Here is a 25,589-nt window from a genome sequence, read left to right on the forward strand (position 1 = left end):
ATTAAACGAAGAGCGGGGATATGTTAATTTTGACCTTTTGAAATTGTTAAAGAAAAAAATGTCAAACTGGTTTCTGTTTCCTGCAACAGAGGCAGACAATTTTTGTTTTGCATAAAAATCCGCAGTCTGCTGATTAAAACTCTGCAAAGTACGAAAAGCTAGGCAGACGACGCAGTGTGTCGTGCAGCTTACCCTTTCAATTTCGACGTCCTCAATAAACAACTGAATAAAATTAGTGTAAACCGCTTAACAAATCACCGAGCATTCCCGAACAGTGTCCCACCATCCCATCAAGGCCGCTGCTTGATATTCACGAGGCGCTCTGTTCGCAGATTTCTTCCAGGAAAGCCCGAATTCCGAGGCCGGCAAGAGAAGACGAGGACACTGGCGGCTAAAGCAAGAGATGTGCCAAGAAGTTCGGTTGCTCCGCAAGGTTCCTGCGATGTCCTCATCGTTCCGTTTACCGCAGTGCGTCCTCTAAGCCCCATGTCCCAGTCGACCGTGATTCCGGCTCGTGCTGCCACTGCCAAACAGCTCGGACACCTGGGCCGAGGTTAAATGTGAGCGAAACGATGCCTGACAATTGCCTCGAGGCCGGAGTCCTCGCAGGAGAACATCCTGCGACAACCTGGTGGGTGTAAGAGACGACTCTGGGAACTTGGAGAGACGGGGAACCTTCGTGTGATGCAGGGCGTCACTGGGATCCTCCGTCCCAGCTGATCTAATAACAGCGAACATGTTCGGCAAGGTGCCACCTTCAAACACGCCGGATCCACCTTGCAAGTCCTGCACCAAGTCCGCGAGCGCGACGTGTCTGCCTTGTTTCTCGACGGAAGAGACACTTGGTGGGACCTGCGAGGAGAAGTCGAAGCCTTGGAGGCCGAAGGACAGTGTCCAGGTGGTCTCCGAGGCGCCGCACCTGCTCGACGAGAGCAAACCTAAACCCTGGAGATCCAAGGACAACAATAATTTTGCTGGCGTGATCTTCGACGCGCCGTCCATCGAGGACAAGAAGCCAAGGAGGGTCAAAGAGGTGCTCGGATCTTCGAGCGAAGCTACGATCAAAGAAGACAAGCCGAAGGGCTGGAGATCGAAGGAGAACGAGACGTCTTCCCACCTGCTCGAGGATAAATCGGTAAGGAGGAGCAAGGAGAGCGTGGCTTCCGAGGGTCTCACGATCGGCGATAAGCCGCACGCCAGCTCCCAGGAGTCCAGTCCCTCTGGGAACTGCGTTCAGCCGTCGACCCCGTTGCCGGAGGTCGCTAGAGCCTCGAAGAGCTGTTCCAAGTTTCCTAGCAAGGAGACAGGCTGTCATGGAAGGGGTCACGTGCTGCTGGCGAAGATCAGCTCATCGACGAGCCCGGCGATCCACAAATGCTCCTCGAACCCGAATTGTCCTAGCTTCGTGAAGTCCACGAGCTGCGCGACGATCAGCTCGACCACGAAGTCGCAAAGGGTGCTGTGCTCGAGAAGTTTGAGCAACTTGAACGCTGACATGAGCTCCAGGGAGCCGTCGTCGAAGCTGGCGAAGAAGCAGGGTGGCTCCAGGGAGCCTCAAAGGGTCACCATGGTGACCAAGGCTTCCAGATCTTCCAGGCCTGCCGGCGAGTCCTGCGAAGAGGACGTCGAGTTAACTCGGATCAGTGAATCCTGTCAGAAGAAAGTGTACCTCGACAAGGATAACGTGGCTTCCAGCTGCGAGAGAAGTTGTAGAGAGGACTCCCCGGTGCAGAAAGACTGGAAGTGCAACGGCGACGCGCTGCAGCAGAGCTGCATATCCTGTCTGCCGCAGGATCTCCCTACCGAGTTGCAATTATCGTCGCCCAGGACATACAAGGACAGAGAAAAGTGCCGCGATCCTTGGAGACCCACCGAGATGGAGAGTAACGTGTGCAACACTATGAACGTGTGCCCCGGGGACGCTTTTCAGGACACCGGGACCAAGAGGAGGACCGGCGCTTCCTGTCAGGCTCTCAGGCATGCGGTTGCGTCCTTGAACAGATTAGACGACTTCTACATGGAGAAGATCGGCGCTGGATTCTTCTCCGAGGTCTTCAAGGTGAGTTTGTTACTTGGTTTCGGTGCTGGTTGGTCGTTGACGGATTTTATGCGTTCATGGAATCTTTATGCGAAATACAGTGAACTCTCGATATATGTCAACAACACGGGTCTTGTTAGCGTCATGTATCGTCCAGGAGACATGCCCAAGCCGTGTTATGTTTACATTCCTCGGTGTCCGAAGCCTCTAGAGATTCATGCCCCCTCGCGGTAGTGGGGATAATTCCGCGACGATTATCATCCAGGCCTTGGCGACATATATAAGGAAATCACTGTAAACATTTTCTGCATCGATAGCAAGAACTAGAATCCAAATAGAAACTTTGTTCTTTCTCTAATCATTGTAATAGATTGAAAGTACTATTTCCCTAATCAGTATCATTCTATTCAGTATCAGTGTCTTGCTATTTGTTCTTAAGTTGCAAAAAAGTTAAGAAAATCGATGAAAACTTATGAAAATTGTTAAGAGAAGAAACATAAATCTATGTATGTCCTATTTTTTGCAATTAGAACGTTGTTATTGTGCATAAAAATTCACAGTCTAATAATAATAATATGTAGGGGAATAATAATAATAATAATTCCGTTATGCTATGTGCAGTTTATTAAAATTGTACTCCACATTAGTACATCAACGAATAATAGAGACTGCGAATTTTTATGGAAAGTAAAAATGGTTTGTGTTAATTGCAGGATCTACACAGACATTTCTTTTCTTAATCATTTGAATATAATGCTAGTAAATAATACAACAGAAACTTCAATTTCTTCAAATGTTTTTACTCTTCCCCATTCGATCCATTCATTTTTACCATAAATGCACAAAACCCGCAGTTCGAATGTAAACTGTGATAATAATTCGAAGATAAAGAAATAGAATGGAAGTTTCTGCAAGCATTCGCAACGTTCCATTCAATGAGAGGAACAGTATCATAGATAGAAGCGATGCGATCGGTAGCCGCACACACATACAGTATATGTAGTATACTATTCCGAGCGTGTGCACAGGTTTCTTGTTCCGGAATCCGCGATTAGGATACGTGAACAGTGGACTCCGTCGAGCAATTAGCAATGGTTTCTCCTCGGCGTACCACTGTTTTTTCTTGTTTCATATTTCGCTGTTGCTATTACATTATGTATCGCGTTGTGCTCACTCGCTCGTTTCGCAACGCCGACTCGCGTTATCGTTGCCAGATTAGCATCGGTGTTAGATTAAATAGGAATGCGTACATCATCCTTGGATCGTTGCATTAATTTCTCCTGATTACCCACTGTTTACCAATTTCTTCCCTCTTTCTCGTGGGAGATTCTCCGTTCGACTCCCTCTTCGATTACGAAAAATGATCGATTAGATACGAAAGCAATAATTCTTGGATCGTCCAATTAACCGGTGTTTGCCAATCATTGCCTTTTTCTGTTCAGGATTAAATTCTTATCATCGTCAGCTTTTGCCATAATCTTTGCGGTCTATAAGCTGTTCGCAAAAAATTTACGAAATATTACAAATATATTGCGCCAACGAATTCGAAGAAATAAGAGATAATTTTTTTCAAAATTATTTTACTTATTCTTGTTTCTATTCGAGAATTAAAAATTATTGTCTGCGCCCTCAAATAGTAAAGGACTAACAGGAAATCATCCTCCCACTCGAAATCTATCGACGCAAAATCTTCACTCCACAAAACACACAAAACATCATCCAATAACAACCGCTGTAACGTAAAGAGGACAGACTTTCACTGCTGTTAGAAAAATGCGATTGCTTCGATGCTGCACGTGCATCTTTAATATGATTATAGATCACAAGTGACCCAGAGTTGCAAGGGGTTAAAAGAAAATTGAGAATTGACGATTGGATCATTTTATGAATAATAAATGTGATTTTAAGCGGCGATTGGATTCCGGAAAAATTGAATAGCCAGGTGGATAGAGTGACGAGCGTATCTGCGTACGTTCCCGGTATCATCGTTCCGATAACATAATTCGTGCCGGTTGCAGCTCGACAGCATATGGTACTCTCCGCTGCTCTCTCACTGTTATTACTAGGTCATTGTCCCTGGCAGCTTCTACGGGAGAAATTGGAAGTTGCTAGAGACCTTGTCCTAATAACACGGAGATGCGTTGCGTTCGCTCCCACTCGCATACCATCGCCGTCCAATGAGAACCACACACCGGACCCCTCTCTCGTTATGTTTATCCGCACGGAAATTTTATTTTTCAAACCTTAGTCCAACACGACTTCCTTCGCACATCGTGCAGCAAAAGCAATCTCGATACAATTCCAACCTGTATCAGATAAAATTAAATTCTACCGATCAATTAATTATTATTAAACATGCAATTTTCCGATAATTCTCAGTATTCATGCATTGTCATTTTGTAACGTTCCCGGTTCATTCGCCGCTGATCAACTCGAACACAATTAATCCGGGATCGGCGAGCGTGCCAACATTTCTTCGTCCATTATTTCATTTGCAGGATCGTTACACCGGCTGCGTTAATGATTTCCTGATTTTACTGCGCCGAAACAATCAAACAGCTATCGTGAACGGTATTTCACTTTTGATTGCCCGGGGCACCGGGTCTATAGCCCGAGCGGGTTTACATTTTTTTTCTGCAGCGAATCGTAATTCTCGACGATGATTTGGAAACACGCTATAAAGCACCGGACAAGATGGTGGCATATTTACGTCTCTTTTCTTGGCGGATGTGCTCTTTCTGACGTAACGATGCACGACTTCTGCACGAGGGAGGCGAAGCGGGAACGGATTATGCATCACGTTCGCTGAAATCACGGTCTCTTCCTTGTTCCGTGGCTTTATCATCGCGATTCCCAGGGCAGAGGAAAATAAAAAATACAATCATCTCCTTGGATCTATGTTGGTCAGGGCTGGACGCAGCTGGTCGACTTTTTAGGCTTGGCGCGCAAAACGAGCTCCATTTCCCGCGACCGTGCATTTTTATCGCAGAAATTTGCTTATTAGCTTCTGTGGATTCAGGGATATCGTTCTACACATTTCTTCTGCAATCAGGCTGATGGACATTCGATAGAATCATTGGCTGAGCTGTTTAGAGGCTAAAATAGTTAACCAATTTGTTTTACTATTGTTACATTTCACTGCCTACCTTATTAATGCTCAACTGTCCCTAGTTAATTTAGCTAATAATTATTTGTGGCAAAAATTGATGAAACACAAAACAGTGTACTTTTTAGAACAATTGATGAACACTGTTCTCAACTTAATAAAAATATTAAAAGAGTCACTGTCTCTCAGAATTGATCAAAACAATTTTTATTTTGCATGAGGATTCGGTGTATAGTAATTATACTCAGTACCACGATTCATAGACAAAAATCGAGAGCTCTTAAAAATGAATTGTACACTGCTCAATTGTCATTTGGGAATTTGAATTATTACTTCAAGATGTTCTTCAGTCTCTGAACAAATAGTTTTAGTTAATGATTATTTGTGGCAAAAATTGATGAAACACAAAACAGTGTACATTTGAGGACAATTGATGAACACTGTTCTCAACTTAATAAAAATATTAAAAGCGTCACTGTCTCTCAGAATTGATCAAAACAATTTTTATTTTGCATGAGGATTCGGTGTATAGTAATTATACTCAGTACCACGATTCATAGACAAAAATCGAGAGCTCTTAAAAATGAATTGTACACTGCTCAATTGTCATTTGGGAATTTGAATTATTACTTCAAGATGTTCTTCAGTCTGTGAACAAATAGTTTTAGTTAATGATTATTTGTGGCAAAAATTGATGAAACACAAAACAGTGTACATGTGAGGACAATTGATGAACACTGTTCTCAACTTAATAAAAATATTAAAAGCGTCACTGTCTCTCAGAATTGATCAAAACAATTTTTATTTTGCATGAGGATTCGGTGTATAGTAATTATACTCAGTACCACGATTCATAGACAAAAATCGAGAGCTCTTAAAAATGAATTGTACACTGCTCAATTGTCATTTGAGAATTTGAATTATTACTTCAAGATGTTCTTCAGTCTCTGAACAAATAGTTTTAGTTAATGATTATTTGTGGCAAAAATTGATGAAACACAAAACAGTGTACATTTGAGGACAATTGATGGACACTGTTCTCAACTTAATAAAAATATTAAAAGCGTCACTGTCAATTCATAGACAAAAATCGAGAGCTCTTAAAAATGAATTGTGCACTGCTCAATTGTCATTTGGGAATTTGAATTATTACTTCAAGATGTTCTTCAATCTCAGAACAAATAGTTTTAGTTAATGATTATTTGTGGCAAAAATTGATGAAACACAAAACAGTGTATTTTTTAGAACAATTGATGAACAGTGTTCTCAACTTAATAAAAATATTAAAAGCGTCACTGTCTCTCAGAATTGGTGAAGATAATTTTTATTTCGCATGAAGACTCGGTGTATAGTAATTCTACTCAATACAAAAATTCATAGACAAAAATCGAGAGCTCTTAAAAATGAATTGTGCACTGCTCAATTGTCATTTGGGAATTTGATTTATTACTTCAGGGTATTCTCCAGTCTCTGAACAAATACCGTCACGTATTTTCATGCAGAAACGCACAAGTTGGGAATTTTCGGGAAATTGGAACACGGAATCGAAAGCTCCAATTCTTGGCTCGAAACCAGCCATTTCCGGGTCGCATGTGACCCACGTTCGACGCATCCTTCACCAAACCAAGCTTATGCAAGCAGCGAAACTGCGGAATGCGTTTCAAACGACCACGCGTGAACAGTTGCGCTACATTTCGAGGGAAAAGCCTGCGTGGAGATGCGTAGCGCTCGAACAACGCCGCATGCGAGGAGGATTTCTCCTTGGGCGATGCAACGCCGGGTACGACGATGTCCTGGAAGGATGCTATAAGTCACAATTTCCTTCTACTCCGCAATCGCTTCCTCTATTGCGTCTCCGATTTCGTTCTTGCATTCCCTTTCTTTCTTCACGGCGCGCTCTTATCTGTATATCTGCCTCTTTCTTTTCCACCGGCTCTATTCTCTTCTGTTTCCTCACTTCTCTTTCCACGGAAGATCGCACTTTTTCTTCATTCTACAATGCTATCAATTCTAGTATTTTATAGCTAACCCCGACGCGCGAAACCAATTGTGAACAAGAAAAAATTAAAAATTCTGATATAATTTGGTAATTTTGCGGTAAATTAGACGTTAACATTTATCTATACAACAGACGAAGCTACAACGTTTTGAGTGGAACAATGCAATATACCGTTCTTTCATCCAGACCCAGAGTGCCCGCGAAGAAACCGTCGTAACTCGGTAATAAATAAATATTTTGAACTGAATATTTTTCTGCATCTTCTCCAAGATGTTAACTAAGTAACAATTTCACAAACCTACGTCCAGTCTTTCGGTTACGAAAAGTCTCCAAAGAACGCATTCCACCAGGACCGATAAACAAATTCATTTCAACTATCCGGTCGATCATGAATACTTGAAGATGACGACGAGAAGATCGAGAAGCGATCGGACCGCCCGACAGCCTTCGCGAGTATCCCAGAGTGCATCTGGAGAGGCTCGAAGATTTCATCGCTCGGCCGAAACGGCAACAACTAATAACAACGACGGGGCGAGGCACTTTAGAAGACTTTGACCTACGGCACTGATCCTCCAGGGTGGATTTATTTTGGAACGGAACCTCCGAGGAAGCGTCGCCGTTGCCGCAGGCCGCACTCAATTTCCTATTGACCTATTTATATCGTCACGGAATCGAGATGAGGCGAGAAACCATCCAAAGCGAGCGGATCGTCAAGGTTCTCGGTTCGATGGCACCGATTCGATCGCAGCCGGGATAGATCGATCGCAAATTGCCGGCTATAGGCGGCTCGTTGCGGAATCGAACGAGCTGTTGCAGTCTGCACGTGCAGCGACCCGTGACCACCCTGCCAGAGGAAGGTGCATCCCGGGTCATCGAGGAATGCATCTGCCCGGTGATTTCTCGCCGGGCCGTGTCTCGATACGTCGGGTGAAATGAAAGTTGATAAACGCGTGCCGAAAGGTTACCTGATCGCTCACTTGTCCCACGAAAAGGGGAGACTACCCTATGATGAGATGATCTAAACGAACCACGATGAGCAGATCTAAATTCGAGTTCACTTTCTGCATCCTCCAAATAAAAGTGAACCTTCTACAGATTCTTTCTACAGAATTTCTATAGTTTTCTAACAAAAAAATAAAAAAAAAATCGCAAAGCTAGCCCTCAGCCACACTCTTTAGGCTCTAGACTACATATTACCGGATATGGATGACTTTGATCGCTTGTGGTGAGCACAATTTTGATTTCCGCCTTGTCCAAAAATTTGAGGATATAGTTGAAACGTGTATCAAAATATGCAGTCAAGTCCGATGTCAAAAGTCTTAACAGTTTTCTAGTCAAAAATTCACAAAGATGACCTAAATACAAACAGACTCTAAACTCTTGCAGAACACTGATGCTATTCGTTGTTTATAATCAGCTAAATTTTTATTCCTGCTCCGTTAAAAAATTTGAGGGTCTAACTAAATCACGAACACGTACACTTAAGTTTAGTATCAAAAACTTTCGCAGTTTCTTAGCAAAAAACGATTGTTTTACAATTAGATCTACGTTTACCGTTCGGACAAACATTCTAGCTGTGATTCTTGAACTATGATTTTTAACATTTTCTGTACATAGAATTCTTTAAGAATTCGATACATTGCCTCTTTCTAATCAACTTCCAGCTTTGAAACTTTCTTCCACAATCCTCAGATCTGAGTGTGTTGGCTCGATTATCGAGCTAGTTGGATCTCGTGAATGGACTACTAATTTAAAAATGTTTATGGTCTGCTATCGAATGGACTTGGCCGGATTTATTTGAAAAACCGCTGTCGATCGCCATCGAATTTCTAAACTCTCACCGACCGACATATGTATTTCGAGTCTCGCGATCGATCCTCTTCCGATTTCGTCGCCAGGAATTGGTGAACACGAGAGCCCGGTAGACCTAATTGACAACGTGTCCCGCGACTCTCCATCCGATTTTTGCAATTTCTTCGATCGACTTTCGTGACTTTCACCCAGCTGAAACTTTCGCGCAAATTGACTCACATCGGTTCTCGCGTAATGACGCTCCAAGGACGCGACCTCGAACATCGACGTTAATTCGTGGGAGAGAAAAGTGTACGATATATACTCGGGCCACCTACCACTCACTTCGGAAGCATAATTTCGGTTCGGGAAAGAGAGATCTACTCGAGATCGAATCGTACAGGCCAGCTGTTCGAACACGATCGGTATCAATAATTGCTATTATTCGCAGCTGCGCGATACGAATTTCCGGGTTACCGCGTCATCTTCTTGCGTGACAGCGAGCGACATACTAAGCGAGCTTTCACCCATTAATTAAAATAGCTGATCGATTCCCGATGCATCGATGTGCTGTAGATAGAAACGAATAAATTGTGAGGCAATCCGAAATAGACTGCCAAATAGAAAACAGCTTAAATACAAAAGACAATTTTTGAGCGTCAATTGCAGGCTACAGAAGCTAAGTATAAATTTATTTTTCTTATTAACGATTCTAGCCTCTTCGAAATAGTATATTGAGATTCTGGAATTTTTTCAATCTTCTTACTGTTTTAAGTTTCGCCAAATACTTATTTAATTTCTATCTCCTACAGAAACGACTGTCTACTGAAAGCAAAAATTGTATCGATTTCTATTAACAGAACAAAATGAGAATCAGGACAGTTTAAAAAATCAGTGAAAAGTCGGAAAGAGTTTGGATAATTGCAAATCGGCGAAGGAGAGTGGAAACAGTTGGAATACCATCGGGCAAGTCTCTTAAAGATCGAAAATCATTGGAAGAGATTTTCAAGAATTAAAAATCGGTCAAGGAGGGTCCAACAAGTTGAGAACCGATCGAGCAGCCTTAAAATTGGAAATCGTCCAAAAATAGTTGAAACAAATCTATAGGTGGTTGATAAGGTTTTAAAAATCGGAAGATTCGAACAACGAACGACGACGTAGGGTCATCCTCTCGATCTTCGAATTAAGTTTCACGAATTCTTGGCACCGGCTCGGCGTCTCATGACTAGCTGGCATTTTGGCCAAGCAATTTCCTTGATGCCTTGGTCGAGGAATTCATCTTCTCAGTTGGGTGTATCTATTACCAGCCGGAGGGAAGAACAGATCTCTTGTAGAGATTTGTCGTTGAATCAATTGTCCGCACATTGTTCCATTCCCTGGGAGATCTCAGCGACATTGCGGATCGTATATTACAGACGCTGCTCCGCTTGTATCGAGCTGCTGACTAGTCAATTTTTATTCCCGAGCCGCAGCCAAAAATTTTCTTCCTTATTACTCCAAACATAAAATTAGAAAACTCAATAATATTTTTCTAAAACAAACCTGACTTTGTTTGGTTCATACTGCGAAACATTTTTATCTTCCCTCCATTTCCCACGATGAAATATGAATTTAATCGAGCTTCCTCTTCGTTCAAAGTTCAATGGATATTTTTCTGATACTACTTGAATTCAATTGTGTTTGCTCGTCAATCAACCATTTTGTTTAGTCTCCGCTTCGTATCGCTCAATGAAATTCAATTTAAATTGATTCTCTCTTCCATCAATAGTTCAACGAATATTTTCCGATGCTTCGCTCCAATTATAATTGGTCAATTAACAAGTTCTTTCGTATTCGCTTCATATCACCCAATAAAATCAATTGTAATTCATCTGCATCCCCGCTCGGAATTCAATAAACATTTTCCAGATTAATGAAACACTTGATCGACGCGCGAGCTTCACCGTTCGTAAACAAATCTGGAACGCGCCTCGCCGAAATATTCGGCGACAAATGCGGTCTCTGTTAAACAAATTCAATTGTCAACATCACGATCCCGTCTCGGCGAGATCATGACTCGTCGGTTTCGCAGAGTGGACGATTACGAAACTATACCAGTTGGAATAATGTCAAGCGCCGGGTGATCGTCGCGCTGTGACCGGTGTCGTAATTAATAAAAGCGGATTGTCGTCGAGAGCATCAATGGCAGAGCATCATCCTCCGACGTCGATTCGTTAGCTCGTCTGCTCGTCGACCGGCCGCTCGGAATTAATTAGGCGACGCGATCCTGGGAACAGGCTGAACGATCGTTCTTTCTTCTTCTTTTTTTTTTGAGGGGTGAAACGAGGGACAGGTAACTGAGGGGGAGGGACGTAAAAGGTAGAACTGTAGCAGGGGACGCTCTTGTCCTTCGCAAACATCCGCGTCGTTAATCATAATCACGTCGCGATGGTGTCTCGACGATGATGCGGCCTCATCGCGATGATGAATCACGACCTGTTCCCTGTGTCTTGATCCTCGTCCCTCCGAAACGTGATTTGTGCTTGGCGCCTGCGTCCTTTAACCCCTCGCTTGATTATTTCGCTGGGTGAAATTAATATTAATTTGGTGAAACGTGGCGAAAGATTTTCTTGCGATTCCTTGGTTCCTTGGAACTTTATACATTGCTCAAAGCGAAATTATTGTTATTGCCATTTCTTATTTACTTTAACCCTTGCGTTTCGGTCTGGGATAACCTCCAGTTATAGTGTCCATAATTATGAAAGTGGTCAAAATTAAAAAAAATGAGTTTATCAGTTATTTCACACCACATTATTTTAAACTAAATTTATTCAATGTAATTTTTACGATATCGTAAAAAATGAACCATTAGTGGTAGTGGTAGTGGTAGTGATAGTGGTTGTAATTTCAACATTATATGGAATTCATTTAGTGTTAATTATGAAAGTGGTCTAAGTAAAAAATTTAAAGAAATTATATAAATATAACTTGAAAATGGCGCGTGGCCCTCTGTGACGCGTTTCTGAACTACATAATAAGCCGATAAACGACAATTCATTTCGGTTTATCTAACGATATAATTCAGTTGGGCTCATCGGAACTAATTATTGGCGGCAAATAATTTATATATTTTACCACTATGTCAACAGATATGTTCAGGCCAAAATCGTAACATTAAAGTAGCATTGACATGGATGAAAATTGCTCAGTCATCAAATAATAATATTGAAACGGTAGACCACAAATTTTTGGTATCGGGTCATTCCTTTCTACCGAATGACCGTGATTTTGGGTTGATAGAAATGAAAATAAAAAAAGCAAATTACTTATACAACCCTGAGCATTGTTATGAATTGATAGAAAAGTGTAGAAGAAGAAATACATTTTCGATAAAACGAATGTCGCAGCCGGATTTTATAAAATAAAACTCATAGTTCTTTATTGCTCTGAGTCATTTATAGGACATTCAGTTAATTTTGAAAATGGTCTAAGTCAGTTCAAACTTTAAAAACAACATTTTCGTATGAAATTCACACAAAATTTCATATTCATAATAAATTTCCATTAATCAAGACTAATAAAATTATAAATTAAAATGTCGCATAATGTAAAAATATTTTTTAATTTATTCAAATGCAATTCATTAAATACCTAGAAACAAGAAATATATGACTTAGACCACTTTCATAATTATGGGCACATATCTATTCACATTACATTATCTTATAGCTAACTTAACCTATTATTATTGACAAAGTTTATACACATATTTATTTATGTTATGTTAAAAGTACCACATTCTTCGCAAAATCGTATTTTATTTTGGATTTTCGAAACGTGACTACACGTGAGTTTTATTCAGAATAATATGTCGTATAGATTTATCGATCTCGATTTTCTGGGGCGTACGGTAAACAATAGGCGTGTCCGTGTCGCCAGTTTTGCGCCGCGCAGTTTAAAGAAATTAAATTTAGCCGCGTCCGTGCGCGTTTGAGCTCTCGAGCCTCCGAATTCTGGTCCCACGATCGAGATCTCTCGCAGTGACTCTCCGAAATTGACCGACAAAACCAACGCCCCGCGGCGTCACAGGAAAACGAAAAGTATCCTGAGATCCGCGCCGGCGGGGGTGGAGAAGAGACGCGAAGACGCGCGCTGGTTCTATTTTTGCGACCCGTTCAACTTCGATCCCTGCTCCTCCCTCGCGACGAATCCGAAATTTTTCGCGATTCCGCCTCCGAACCCTCCCTACTCTTCAATCTAGTGTCCTATCTACAATAGTGTTTCGACAATTATTGGACCGCGGATTTTTATGGAAAATAAAAATTGTCTGCGTTCATTCCCAGATGCCGGAGCTGCGTATTTATTCGAGAGATCGAACACGGCGGTGTTTCCGGTCTTTGGATCGACCTCGAGATAAACACGAGCTGTTCGGCGACACGTTCGTGTCGCAAGATTCCGCGAAAGTACAGGGTAATTGCGAAACTCTGCGGGGATTCTCGCGCGGTGTCAATGATTTAGCAAAATTCCGCAAGCAATTAAACGGCGTTGCGAAGTCCGACGATTTCGAGGGAAATTCGACGTCGTTCGCACCGCCATCGTGGCGACCGGGTTCAATTAAACTTGTTCCGAACTGGATCTTAAATTACTGAGGACAGGGTGCGTGAAACTTTGATCGGTTTTCTGAAGGGACCATAACTGTTGTACACAAAGAAAAAAAGTCATGGAATAACAAGTGTTTCATCGAATAAAATCTTATTGGTTACAAATAAGGATTATAAGTAACCGAACATTTTTTCTCTTGTTGGTTAATGTTATCGTTGAGAGAAATTCGTTTCGATCACTTGTAACAGTTATCAATGAGAGAAACTTATTTCGATCGCTCATAACAGATATCAATGATAACGTTAATTTTAGAGCAGAAAAGGTTCGTTCAACGCTAACCTGAGTTGCGGGCACAGTGCGAATTATGCACGTTAGTTTTAGTAAATACGGAAGTCTATATTTCTGATTTTGTCAGTTGAAGAAATTTTGAAAAATTTTTTTTCAGATTTTGTGTTGTTCTTATGGTCTGTTGATTCGCCTTGGTGTACGAAACCTTCTCAATGAATTTCACAGGCTTGCTCCATCCGAAAGACAGTAGAGAACTCAGTAATTAAATAAGCAACTGAAATGAATTTTCTCATCAATAATTATTATGAACAAGTGAAAAGAAATTCCATCGATAACTGGTACAAGATATTCAGTGGAAAACTTAAAAGATCTGAGAAGAAATTTTAGTGTACGTAGTATTGTACATCCCGGTTTAAACAATACCATTCAGGGATTGGAGCTCAAGTGTTTGAACAGTGAAGTGTTAATTCATTGTCTGCGAAGGTCATTAGATACGACTGCGACAGTTCTTTTTATTATTTCCCGATAGCGAGAAATAATACGAGCCGGTCGTAAAAATGGCGTGGAAGATAATGGAACGAAGCGACACGACGATAATCCTTCGTTTCTTAGGAACTTGCGTATCGACGAAGTATAATACATATAAAAGTATAATACGTATTTTTATTGGCAAAGAATTACACAGTTTCTCGCTGCCAAACGTGATGCATTCGCTGACCTGCGATAACAGAGCTGTGTAACATCATTTTCTTTGTTTTGCAAAGTTTGTTGCTGTTGGACTCTATTGCATCTCCGATTGTTTACATCGGGGAAATTATATACTGTAAATTTCTTGCACAATTGCAAGCGATAATACACGAATTCGTCACGTTAGTGTCGAAACAAGAAACTTGACTTTCGTATTTAATGATCATGTTGTACGATCTTAGATTGCAATTCGAAGAAGTGTATGCGAAGCGTCGCAGCAACGACTTTGTCTCGTACAAATTGTAAAACTACACAAGAGGTCTCGATAAAATAAAAAAAAAAAAGAAATAGTACTCAATTTTCTGAAAATTTGTCTGTAATTCCTCATAAAAATTAAAAAAAAAAAAGACAGGCGGTTTCAAAAATTACGAATAAAACGGGAGAGTATTCAATTTCGTGTAATGCACTAAAAGTGAAAGAATTCCTACAATATATTGCTCACCTTGCAATAATCTTTTCTGCCTCGAGTAAGGATTCCGCACGTATTAAAATTATGTTTTCGAACCGGAGTTGATATAATCGCGAGCACGGCTCGAACGAGGCGCGTTTTATCAGCTGTTATCAATTCGTGTCTCCTTGGTGTTTTTCAGTTGTGAAAATCATTCTCGCGCATACTCGCAACGAACGCTCAACAGACCGATGCAATTGTGGATCCTTCCAGACGGCTCATAACTTTCAATATCGCATTTTGTTTTACGTTCACGGACTTTCTTTGCTTCTTTTTTGAATTATGTCAGCGACGGTAACCCGAATACATGATACAGTCATTTCGCCGTATCTAGTTCGGTTTTTCCTCGCGTCCGAAAGTTTGATTCGAGCCCGCTGCTACTTTCTCTCGTTATCTTTGCTCAAGTGGTCCCAGCGTAAGGACAAGTTACGAGGGATCGCACACAATTTCTCCATACTTTACGTTCCACTCGTGTCATTCATATTGCACTTTCTTCGCATTAAACGCCGTGACTTTATTCAATATTAAACGGGCCGAAAAACGTTCGCATTCTCTGGTCGCGAGGAATAAACACAACATCCGCCGAAAGTATGGCATCTGCTTCTTAATTTCGAAATTTTGCCTCATTACTGAAACTGCCGGTGATGCTCTGGAAGTTCTACTTTTACCAATTAATGAGGTCAATCGCAAAAGGATGCCGTTCTTCCAATTTTATTGCTACGGATCTACTTGATTGCTCATGGCAAGCTTAATTTTCATTTTTTCCATGTATAAAAAATTTATCAAAACATGAACAAAAGTGTATGTAACAATCTTGTAACGAAGGGTTTCGTACTTTCACGGTAAAAAAATCACAAAGTTAGCCGCTGGTGTCGCCCTTCAAATTCTAGACTATGGCGGGGAAACTTTGAGCTCTTGTGATAAACTCAATTTTGACTTCTGCTTGGTCAAAAAATTTGTAAGTGCAGTTGAAACCTGTATCGAAATGTACAGTGAACTTTGATAACAAAAGCTTTCGTAATTTGCTAGAAAAAAATTCGCAAAGTCGGCCTAAAAAATATTACCCCCACAGACAGACCCTAAACCCTCACTGAACACCGATGCGATTAATTGTTTATAATAACCTCTATCTTGGTTACCGCTTCGTCAAAAAATGTGTAGATACAGTAGAAACCCGTACGAAAACACAGATTGAAGTTTGGTGCCAAAAGCTTCCGCAGTTTTGCGGTGAAAAAATCGCAAAGTTGGCCTAAAATTCGCCTCTGTTCCCCCGTCGTTCGCGAAGTGAATGGAATTCGGTTCCCAATTTTGGTCTGCAAAAAAAAAAAGAAACAGGTGAAGGTAGAATGGAAGGAGGAGCAGTGCAAGCTGCAGTAGAATCGCAACGATGCAATTCGGGAGCGGCCGATAGAATCCCATTCACTCGGGCGTTTTCGCGTGGTCCGCTCCTCGTACCTCGAATTAAATGGCCCGCAGGTGTTTTCGTAACCGACTTCGCCTATTGTGCAAATCCGTTGTGTACGTGGGTTCTCTCGTTCGTGGATTCCTCGCGTTTTCCCCTTCGTGTCTAAATCGTGGCGCGAGCAGAACGAGAAATTGCCCGAAACACGGCGGCCTCTTCTCTCCCCACGACTTATTTGAATTTTACGCAACGCTTTAATTACCGTCGGAATGTTCCCCGCAGGTAGAACAATCCTTCTTGCGCCTTCCCGATTTCCGTGGAACCTTATCAAACTCTTTCGATCGACCGGAGACCTCCTTCCGGTTGCGGAAACGCTATTAATTGCGGTTATTGTGTCCTCTAACACCTGCCGCACCGTGCAATTAAACTGGCTCGCTTAGATCTTCTCGTGAAAATTATTAACACTTTTATGTGCATCCGTTGGAATTTTTGTTGACTGTTGTTGCACTGTGCACGCGCAGAAATAGATTTATGCGACCATTCATGGAAGCAGTATAATTTAAAATTTTATATTATATACACAGTAATACCTTTTGAGTACGATAAAGAAACATTTTTCTCGATTCCTTTCTCACCCGCTCGTAAAAATTTATATTCAAACAGGACTTTCGCTAAATGTGGGGATGCACGAGTGAATAAAAATTCGAAATAAATGTTTCTTTTTATCAGCAATTGCGGGCAAGCCGAGTGCAACGGTGCATCGTCGACCCATTGGTCTCGATCACGGCACGTCAGTGCGATTAACGAGAAAAGCACGTCGATTGGTGAGGCGATAACGTCATTATTCGTCTCGATGGCCGCGAAAAGAGGTCTCCAGGAAAGACACAAGCTCGGTTTCCGGCGCAACTTGCCCGGCAATAACGCGGCCTGTCATCAACCGGATCGTTACCGTCAATTTACCGCATTTTCACCGGGCCACATCCGCGAGCATAAATGCAGGAATCACCGGGACCGATAATAATTGCATTCCAGACGGAACCCGATGCACTTGCTCGGGGCTGCGTGATTTACGTCGATAGCGTAACGCGGAAAAGAATGCATACGTGCTCGTTCGATTTCTTTGTCCCGGTTTCGGTGCCTTATCAGTCGTCACGCGCGACTTAAACAAATGCACCCCGATTTTTTTCTTTTGCAATTTATTGCTCTCGTTTATCCGCAGAAACGATTTATTTCGCTTGGAAAAAATTCTTGTCTCGAGGATAAACAGAGGAAGGCCATTGTTTCATGTCGACGTTACCTTTTCAGTTCCATTAATTTGCTGTTAATGCATGCGATCATTCTGCAAAGAAAATTCTGCGTCAAGATAGTAAAATCGCCTGTGGCTTCGTTAAATTAGAAAATTTAATTGCATTCTTTAAACTCTTCGACAGTGCTAAAACATTCACTTCTTCGAAGATCATTCTTCATACAGTTTCTTCGAGAGTGACCTTTCAATTGATTGAACTTTCCTGCATTGGTTCAAAACGATTTTGTGTTTATTTTAGAGATTAAAGTATGCAGTCTTAGCAGGCACAAGAAAGAAGAATTTTTTAAGATTCATTTCGAGAATGGATAAAACACAGTTACTTTCATTTAGTATGCAAGAGTATGTTTCTTAAATGCCACAAAACAAACGCTGCACTTTTAAATGCACACTTTCATCCTCCGGAGCGATAAATACGCCAGAGCACAATGCACCGCTAATTGCTACATCTTATACCATAATTTTTGCGTTCGATTGCAACAGAACGGTTGCAGCTTGCATTAATTCGTTCCCGAAAGTAGCGGCACAGGTGTTCGCTATCGATACACCTAACTCGAACGCAACGAAGCAGAAACTTCACGCTGTCGCTAGGAATTGCTGTGCACTTTTCGCCGCAATCTAAAATCCTTCGGATCGACGCAAAATAAAAAACGACATAATAATAATGAGTGGCAATCATATCCCTGTGATACAGACCATAAACGAATGCCCGTATCGCACATCTGGTAGTGTAGCATGAAAAAGGTTGATGCACATACTAATAAAACTTTCTCCCAACCGGTAGAAGAAGATTAGGAAATTGACCCGTATGTTGGCCCGCAGATGATACAAACATCAGAATGATTTCACCTTCCAGAGAAATAGTAATTCTATCTGCATTCCCTCACGCGAGCGCATTTAATCAAATGGCTCATATCTCTTATCCAGTTTCACTATTTCTGATCCGGACGAGTTGCCGCGAGAATAAAAGTCAAACGGAAGTTAAAACCGCCGATCCTCTCGCTTTCGATCGCCGGTACGCGTTTAATTGCACCTGGCTGCATCTTCCTGCTCGATAATTGTGAATCTTCGTGCGGAGTAAAAATTTAATAATCCCAGGAAATCGAACGAAAATTCCTTTCGTCGACTGCCTCCTAATTATTTGGGGCAATTATTAAAATTATAAAACTGTTTTCGTCAGAAATTTTCAAGTGAACTTCTCTATCGAAGCACATACCTAACGCAATAAAAATTGAATATCTGCATAAATGTCTTGTGAATGTACATTAAGAATCGAATACATTTTACGAGAAAAATTTATTTGTAATTTAAAACTGTGAGCAGACTCAAAGAATTCAAGCATGTCAACATATTAACATCATTAACGAGGGAAATAAATGTTTACTTAGCCTCTGTAACATGTAATCGATGCACAAAAATTTCTGAAATCTAATGATTTTACACCGATCAGCTAAACACAAAGTTTAGACTGCAGTCTACTGCATACTTTTTTGTATTCACTTCAGGATCACGCGGAGGCTTTGCTAAATTATTCTGGCGTATTTGAATAATTTCGCATAATGGGATGCAGGGGATATTGCAATGATGCGGTGCGTCGTTATTGCTCGACATTTGAGCGAGAAAAGTTCGACGTTTTCGAACTGTTGCAATTTTTTCCGGCCATCGGTAGCGATATTGGAATGAAAAAATTGCTGCACGTGCAACACAATTTTTGCTGGGAAAGTTCGCCGGTGTTCGCCAATATGTTCCCCGACCACAGTTCACCGACTACACGTGTTTGCGAAAATATTTTTAGGGCGAACATTCAGCCTTTCTTTGACCAGCCGGCCGAGGATTTCAGGCTTCGATTAATTGGCGCACCAGCAATTATATATCACCGGGCATATTAATATCTTTAGACGCGCTATTAAGATCGATTAGCGTTACGTCGCCGCGCGTTCTTAATTACGTGCCTCGCATTCCGATCGACGATGCTTTACGAGGCAGCTGTGCTCGGTGTCGAACCGATTCAACGCGACCACTGCTTCTTCTTCCTCGAGACGATAATTGAAATGATCCCTCGAACGATGTACGCTATGCAATTAGCGTTTTTGCTCGATAAGTGGACGGAATTGTCCGCCACCGTGCGTGTTTCCCCTTGTACCGCGAACCAGCACGACTCGATCGACATTTTACAGATTTTTTTGTCGACGCAGCTTACACTAAAAATTTGTGGATATAGTTGAAACCTGTGTCAAAATACACAATGAAGTCTGGTATCAAAAGCTTTCATAGTTTTCTCGTAAAAAAATCACAAAGTTAGTCAAATATATCTTCCCACGCACCCGTACACTATTAGAAAACAAGGGTGTGATTAATCGTTTGCCATATGCTCAATTTTGATTTCTGTCTCATCAAAAAATTTGGAAACATAGGTCAAATCTGCACGAACGCATACGTCGAAGTCTCGTATAAAAATTTTTCGTAGTTCTCTAGGAAAAAAATTCGTAAAGTCACCTTTAAATCTCACCCTCCAGAATCTAGACTAAAATCGAACACCATCGCTCGTTAATCACTTGTAGCAATCTGAATCATGCTTTCTGTTTCACTCAAAAATTCCCAGATATACTTAAGACCTGTACGAGCATATTCATGAAAGTCCGATACCAAAAGCTCTCACGGTTCCCCAGTAAAAAAATCGCAACGTTGCACAAGATTCCTCGTGGTCTCGACTCCCCCCTTAAGGTATCGCCTCGCGTGCCTCGCCGCGAGACCTTCGTAAGGTCGTGGACGTGATCTGAGGCGAACGAACGGTCTCTCGGAAGTTGCTCAGCGTCCACGATATAGAAACTACGACGACGACGACGACGACGACGACCTTGCCTGGTCGCGGCTCAAGACGTGTCCGTCCGCCTCGAGCATTTCCTTCCTGCGGCGAAATAAAACTGCTCAGAGAACGAGAAAGCCGGTCACGGCGCGTTGGCCATGGAGTACGAACACTCTCTAATGAGCCTCTGTTACGGCTACCAGTTCCTCGCTCATTTTCGTTCCACGACCGATTCATTACCTCCCCGAGACACGGGCGCACGCGCGCCAGGTTCTCCTTCTATTCCCGATTCAGACGCGATCGGGAATCCTCTCTCTTTCCGCGGAATTCCGCGGAAACCGATGGAATTCCCCGAACCGTGAAAGCCGATTCTTTCGGGGCAATGTCGATCCGGTTGCCGTTGGCGCCAGTCTTCCTCCGTTTTTACGATAAAACCTACAATTCTCGATATCATACTTTGACGTGTATCTTCACGCATATGTTATACGCATCCTCGAATTTTCTGACGAAGCAAAATTGAAGCTTGAATTCTTTACGACCGATCAGAAGCGCCCATACATTCGGTAACTGTCTAAAGGTCTGGAGGATGAGATTTCTAGGTAGCTTTTCAATTTTTTTACCAGAAATCTACGAAAGCTTTCTGCACCGGACTTCGTCGCATACTTTTATCCAGCTTTGACCTGTATCTCGAAATTTTTTGGAGAGGATACATTCACGGAAAATCTGGAAAATATCCGTGAAGACACTTGTTTCGTGCCGGATTCGGGTAGCTGAACGCTCAGCAGCAATTAGGCGACCCGAGCGACGGTGGAGATTTATGAACCCGTTCCAGGACTCGTTAAAATCTCGAGTTCAATATCAGAATCTCAGTCGGCCAACAAGCGTACGCTCTATTAAGCAATACGGCCTATTGTTGGCAGCCGTCCGACGGAACAGGGAGATCCGAAGGATGCAGGCGCCGATCGTTGCGAAACTATTAAATAATCGGCCGGTGTATCGTTCGCCGGGGGATCGATTCGATCGACGAATCGCCGCGTGTGTTTCTGGGCCAGCAGGAAGACATTCCGTCACTTTCCAATTCCTCGCGGTTACCTTGCTCGAACGACTCGAGGATACCGATCTCCTCTCCTCTATTGCCGGACGGGCTCTTCCGCCGGTAGTCGAACTAGAACTCCGTCACTTTCGAAATGGCACGATCACACAGGTTTTACGTGGAATCGCGGTTTCCGAGGAATCCCGTGAAAGAGAGAGGATTCCCGGCTCCCAGCCACGCGAGATCGTTAAATATTCTTGAACCCGGCGCACCACTAAAATTTACGGGCTACGAAGTCTCACTTTTATATGGAATTCGCTTCAGGTTTATGTAATGTCTCGGTATTTTAGTAACTCGGAAACTCGTCCAAAGAGTATACCAGTCCAGAGTAGGTGTGCTCTTAATCGTTTTCTACGAGCACAATTTTGATTTATGTTTCATTAAAAAATTCAGTAGGTGTATCTAAAACCTGTATAAACACATTCGCTAAAATCTCGTCTCAAAATCTTTCACGGTTTTTTATTTAAAAAATCCCAAAGTTAACTCACAATCTCACTCTCTAGAGTCCGAACTATAACGTCCCACCACTGTACTTGATCGCTTGCAACAACCCTAATCTCGATTTCCCCCGCCACGAAAAAATTTGCAGACATACTTAAAACATGTACGAAAACACACACTGAAATCTTCTACCAAAATCTTCTGTCGCTTCCAAGTAAAAAAATTGCAAAGTGTTGGGATTATACGCAAAGTAAACCACACACATTTGAATGTATATACAGGATGAGTCACCTAACGTTTGCTTTTCTGAAGATACGTAAAATATGGTAAGGACAAAGTTGAATGGTACAATGGGGCTGACACGATGCCATACAAAATTTTGTTTTTATGTCATTTTTTTTTAGAGATATCAAGGTCACCTTGACTTCTTTTAAATGGAACCACCCTTTTTTAAACGCCTACAATGTAAGTCCCTTTCATTAGGAATTCAGTGACAATAATTATTTCAAGGTCAAGGACAGAAAAAACGTATAAAACTAAAATATGGAAGCAGAATACGTTTATCACGGTTGAGACTTGTAAATAGTAAACATAGTATGGTCGTAGTTAAAGTAAACATACTAAGGTCCTTCAATGTTATTGTTATTCAGCATTCTTATTTACTATCAGTATGTTTCCAAATGCGATTCCATCTTATTCAACGACTGAAAAGTGACGTCACGATTTACTGTGAATGTAGACAAAATGCAGTGCAGGCCCGATTACTTTATGAAGAAAGGTACCCCGAACGAAACACTCCTTCTAGACAGACTTTCATTAATACGCACAGGTTGTTTCGAAGTACTGGAAGTGTGCATGCAAGACAGCACAAACGGAAGAATCCCACGACTAATGAAGACAATGAAATTAATATTTTAGCAGCTATAGCTGTCGATCCTCACGTGGGTACGAGACAAATTTCCCGGAAAGCAGGCATAAGTCAAAGTAGCGTAATACGAATTCTGGCCCGACATAAATTTCATCCGTTCCACATATCGCTCCATCAAGAATTGCACGGGAATGATTTTCAAAATAGAATTAACTTTTGTCAATGGGGATTGCTTCAAAATCATTCATTTTTTTCTAATGTCTTGTTTACGGACGAACCAACGTTCACTAATCATGGCCCAATTATACATTTATAAAATCGCGACTATGTCTCTAAGCGGGGAGAAGCAAAAGGGACGCGCATCGTGGGCTCGTAGAACAAAGAACTCTGGCCTAAAGCTTCATTTCCATGTTCGTTGGGCGCCTATTGGTTCCGCCATTGCTCATGGACTGAACAATTCTTCACAAAGTTAGTGCACAATCACACCCTCCAGAATCGAAACTTCAACAAACCACCGCCGCACCTAATCGCTTCTAACAATCCTAATCTCGATTTCTCTCGCACCAAAAAATTCACAGGCATACTTACAACATACACGGCAGCACACATTTAGGTCCCGCTTCGAAATCTTGTGTCGTTTTCGAGTAAAAAAATGGCAAAGTTAAGGGGGTAACTGGGTTCTAGGGTGGGGAACCAACTAGGATCTAGGGTGCAAAGGTCGCGGGCCGCAGATCTATCGATCGTAAATCGAGTCTGCAATCAACAATCGTGTCCCGTGGCGGAGAGATTTCCCAGGCATGCGTAGATCGCATTTAGCGGCCAGGGTGGAAAAGTAATCGGCAATGTAAATGTAAATTAGCGTCCCCGCGGGGGCACATCCCGCCGCGCAACATTCTTGCGCGCGTTTCGCGATGTACATCCGAGACCGCTGCGAATTAAAACAACTTCGCAAACGATTTGCATCGAATTATCCTCCTTAATTTCTCTGTCGAGGTTTATTACAGCGCGGCGACGACGCACCGACGCGTTCGCGCAATAAAACATCAGATCGAAGTGTGTTAACGACTGTGCTGCCGGCTGATCGATCGTATCCATGCTAATGAGACGCAGGATCGATGAAGAGATTCCTCGAGGATCTTCTCTCTGATCGATCGTCAAGAGAAATTTCCGCGGATCGTGCAGCTGTCGCGAGCGCGCGCGCGCTCACGCGGCTGTCATACAATTATTCAGCAAAATCAACGAATACGTTTTCGAGACCCGGTTTATCATATTAATTGCGGAACTATTTACCTGGTACCAGTCCCCAAATGTCACCTAGCCCAAGGACCTTCTATTAACGCTGACTTTTCCAGCAAGTTTCGCTCGTTCACCTTTACGTTGCATAATTGATATCGCGAACTCGATTCTTCCAGTGCACCTTCTAAAAGAGAAAAGCTTTTCCCGGTGGAACGGATTCGATTCTCATTTGTGCCCATAATAATGAAAGTGGTCTAAGTCAAAATTAAAAAAAAAATGAGTTTATCAGTTATTTCACACCACATTATGTTAAACTAAATTTATTCAATGTAATTTTTACGATATCGTCGAAAATAAGCCATTAGATAGTGGTTGTAATTTCAACATTATATGGAATTCATTTAGTGTTAATTATGAAAGTGGTCTAAGTCAAAAATCAAACACGTAATAGCTTGCAGTGGTGCTTGTTTGGGCCAAAATGGTAACATTAAAGTAGCATTGACACGGATGAAAATTGCTCAGTCATCAAATAATAATATTGAAACGGTAGACCACAAATTTTTGGTATCGGGTCATTCCTTTCTACCGAATGACCGTGATTTTGGGTTGATAGAAATGAAAATAAAAAAAGCAAATTACTTATACAACCCTGAGCATTATTATGAATTGATAGAAAAGTGTAGAAGAAGAAATACATTTTCGATAAAACGAATGTCGCAGCCGGATTTTATTTCAACGAAATCACCAGAAGAGTCAATAACAAGAAGAGTAAAAAATACCGCGGGCGAATCTGTCTTTTGGCTGCAAATTCAATGGATGAGATTCTTGAAAAATGAACGTTATAAAATGTTCTATAAAACTTCTTTTAGATGATTCTAAATTCCACGTTTTGGATCTTTCACCTAAAAGAGGAAGACCAAAAATATACGGAAATACTAAATTATTTCCATTATACACCACCGCTAGACCAGTAACGGAAGAAAAACATAAAGATATTATGTATTTACTACCATACATTAAAAACTCGAAATGATAAAAATGGATTACTTTTTAAAAATAATTAATAAATGTTCATGAATTATTTCATTAAAGTTATTGTTTCAAATAAAACTCATAGTTCTTTATTGCTTTAAGTCATTTATAGGACATTCAGTTAATTTTGAAAATGGTCTAAGTCAGTTCAAACTTTAAAAACAACATTTTTGTATGAAATTCACACAAAATTTCATATCCATAATAAATTTCCATTAATCAAGACTAATAAAATTATAAATTAAAATGTCGCATAATGTAAAAATATTTTTTAATTTATTCAAATGCAATTCATTAAATATCTCGAAACAAGAAATATATGACTTAGACCACTTTCATAATTATGGGCACATTTATTTATTAGAACTCGAATGGTGACTGTAAGGCGTCACTAAAAATTGGTGTATCGT

The 25,589-nt window shown here is 41.5% G+C and overlaps 1 protein-coding gene across 2 annotated transcripts in view; it reads left to right on the top strand.

Annotated features, from left to right (window-relative positions):
* Positions 1 to 25,589, top strand: part of Cdi (serine/threonine kinase) — an 80,067-nt gene that overhangs the window by 6,442 nt on the left and 48,036 nt on the right. For both annotated transcript variants that reach the window (XM_076786385.1, XM_076786387.1), the window contains exon 2: positions 333 to 2,059. In XM_076786385.1, coding sequence (XP_076642500.1) covers positions 737 to 2,059 — 1,323 coding nt within the window. In that variant the 5' untranslated portion in view covers positions 333 to 736. The remainder of the gene's footprint in view (positions 1 to 332; positions 2,060 to 25,589) is intronic.

The sequence above is a fragment of the Halictus rubicundus genome, chromosome 4, assembly GCF_050948215.1.
Source record: "Halictus rubicundus isolate RS-2024b chromosome 4, iyHalRubi1_principal, whole genome shotgun sequence".
Lineage (NCBI taxonomy): Eukaryota > Metazoa > Arthropoda > Insecta > Hymenoptera > Halictidae > Halictus > Halictus rubicundus.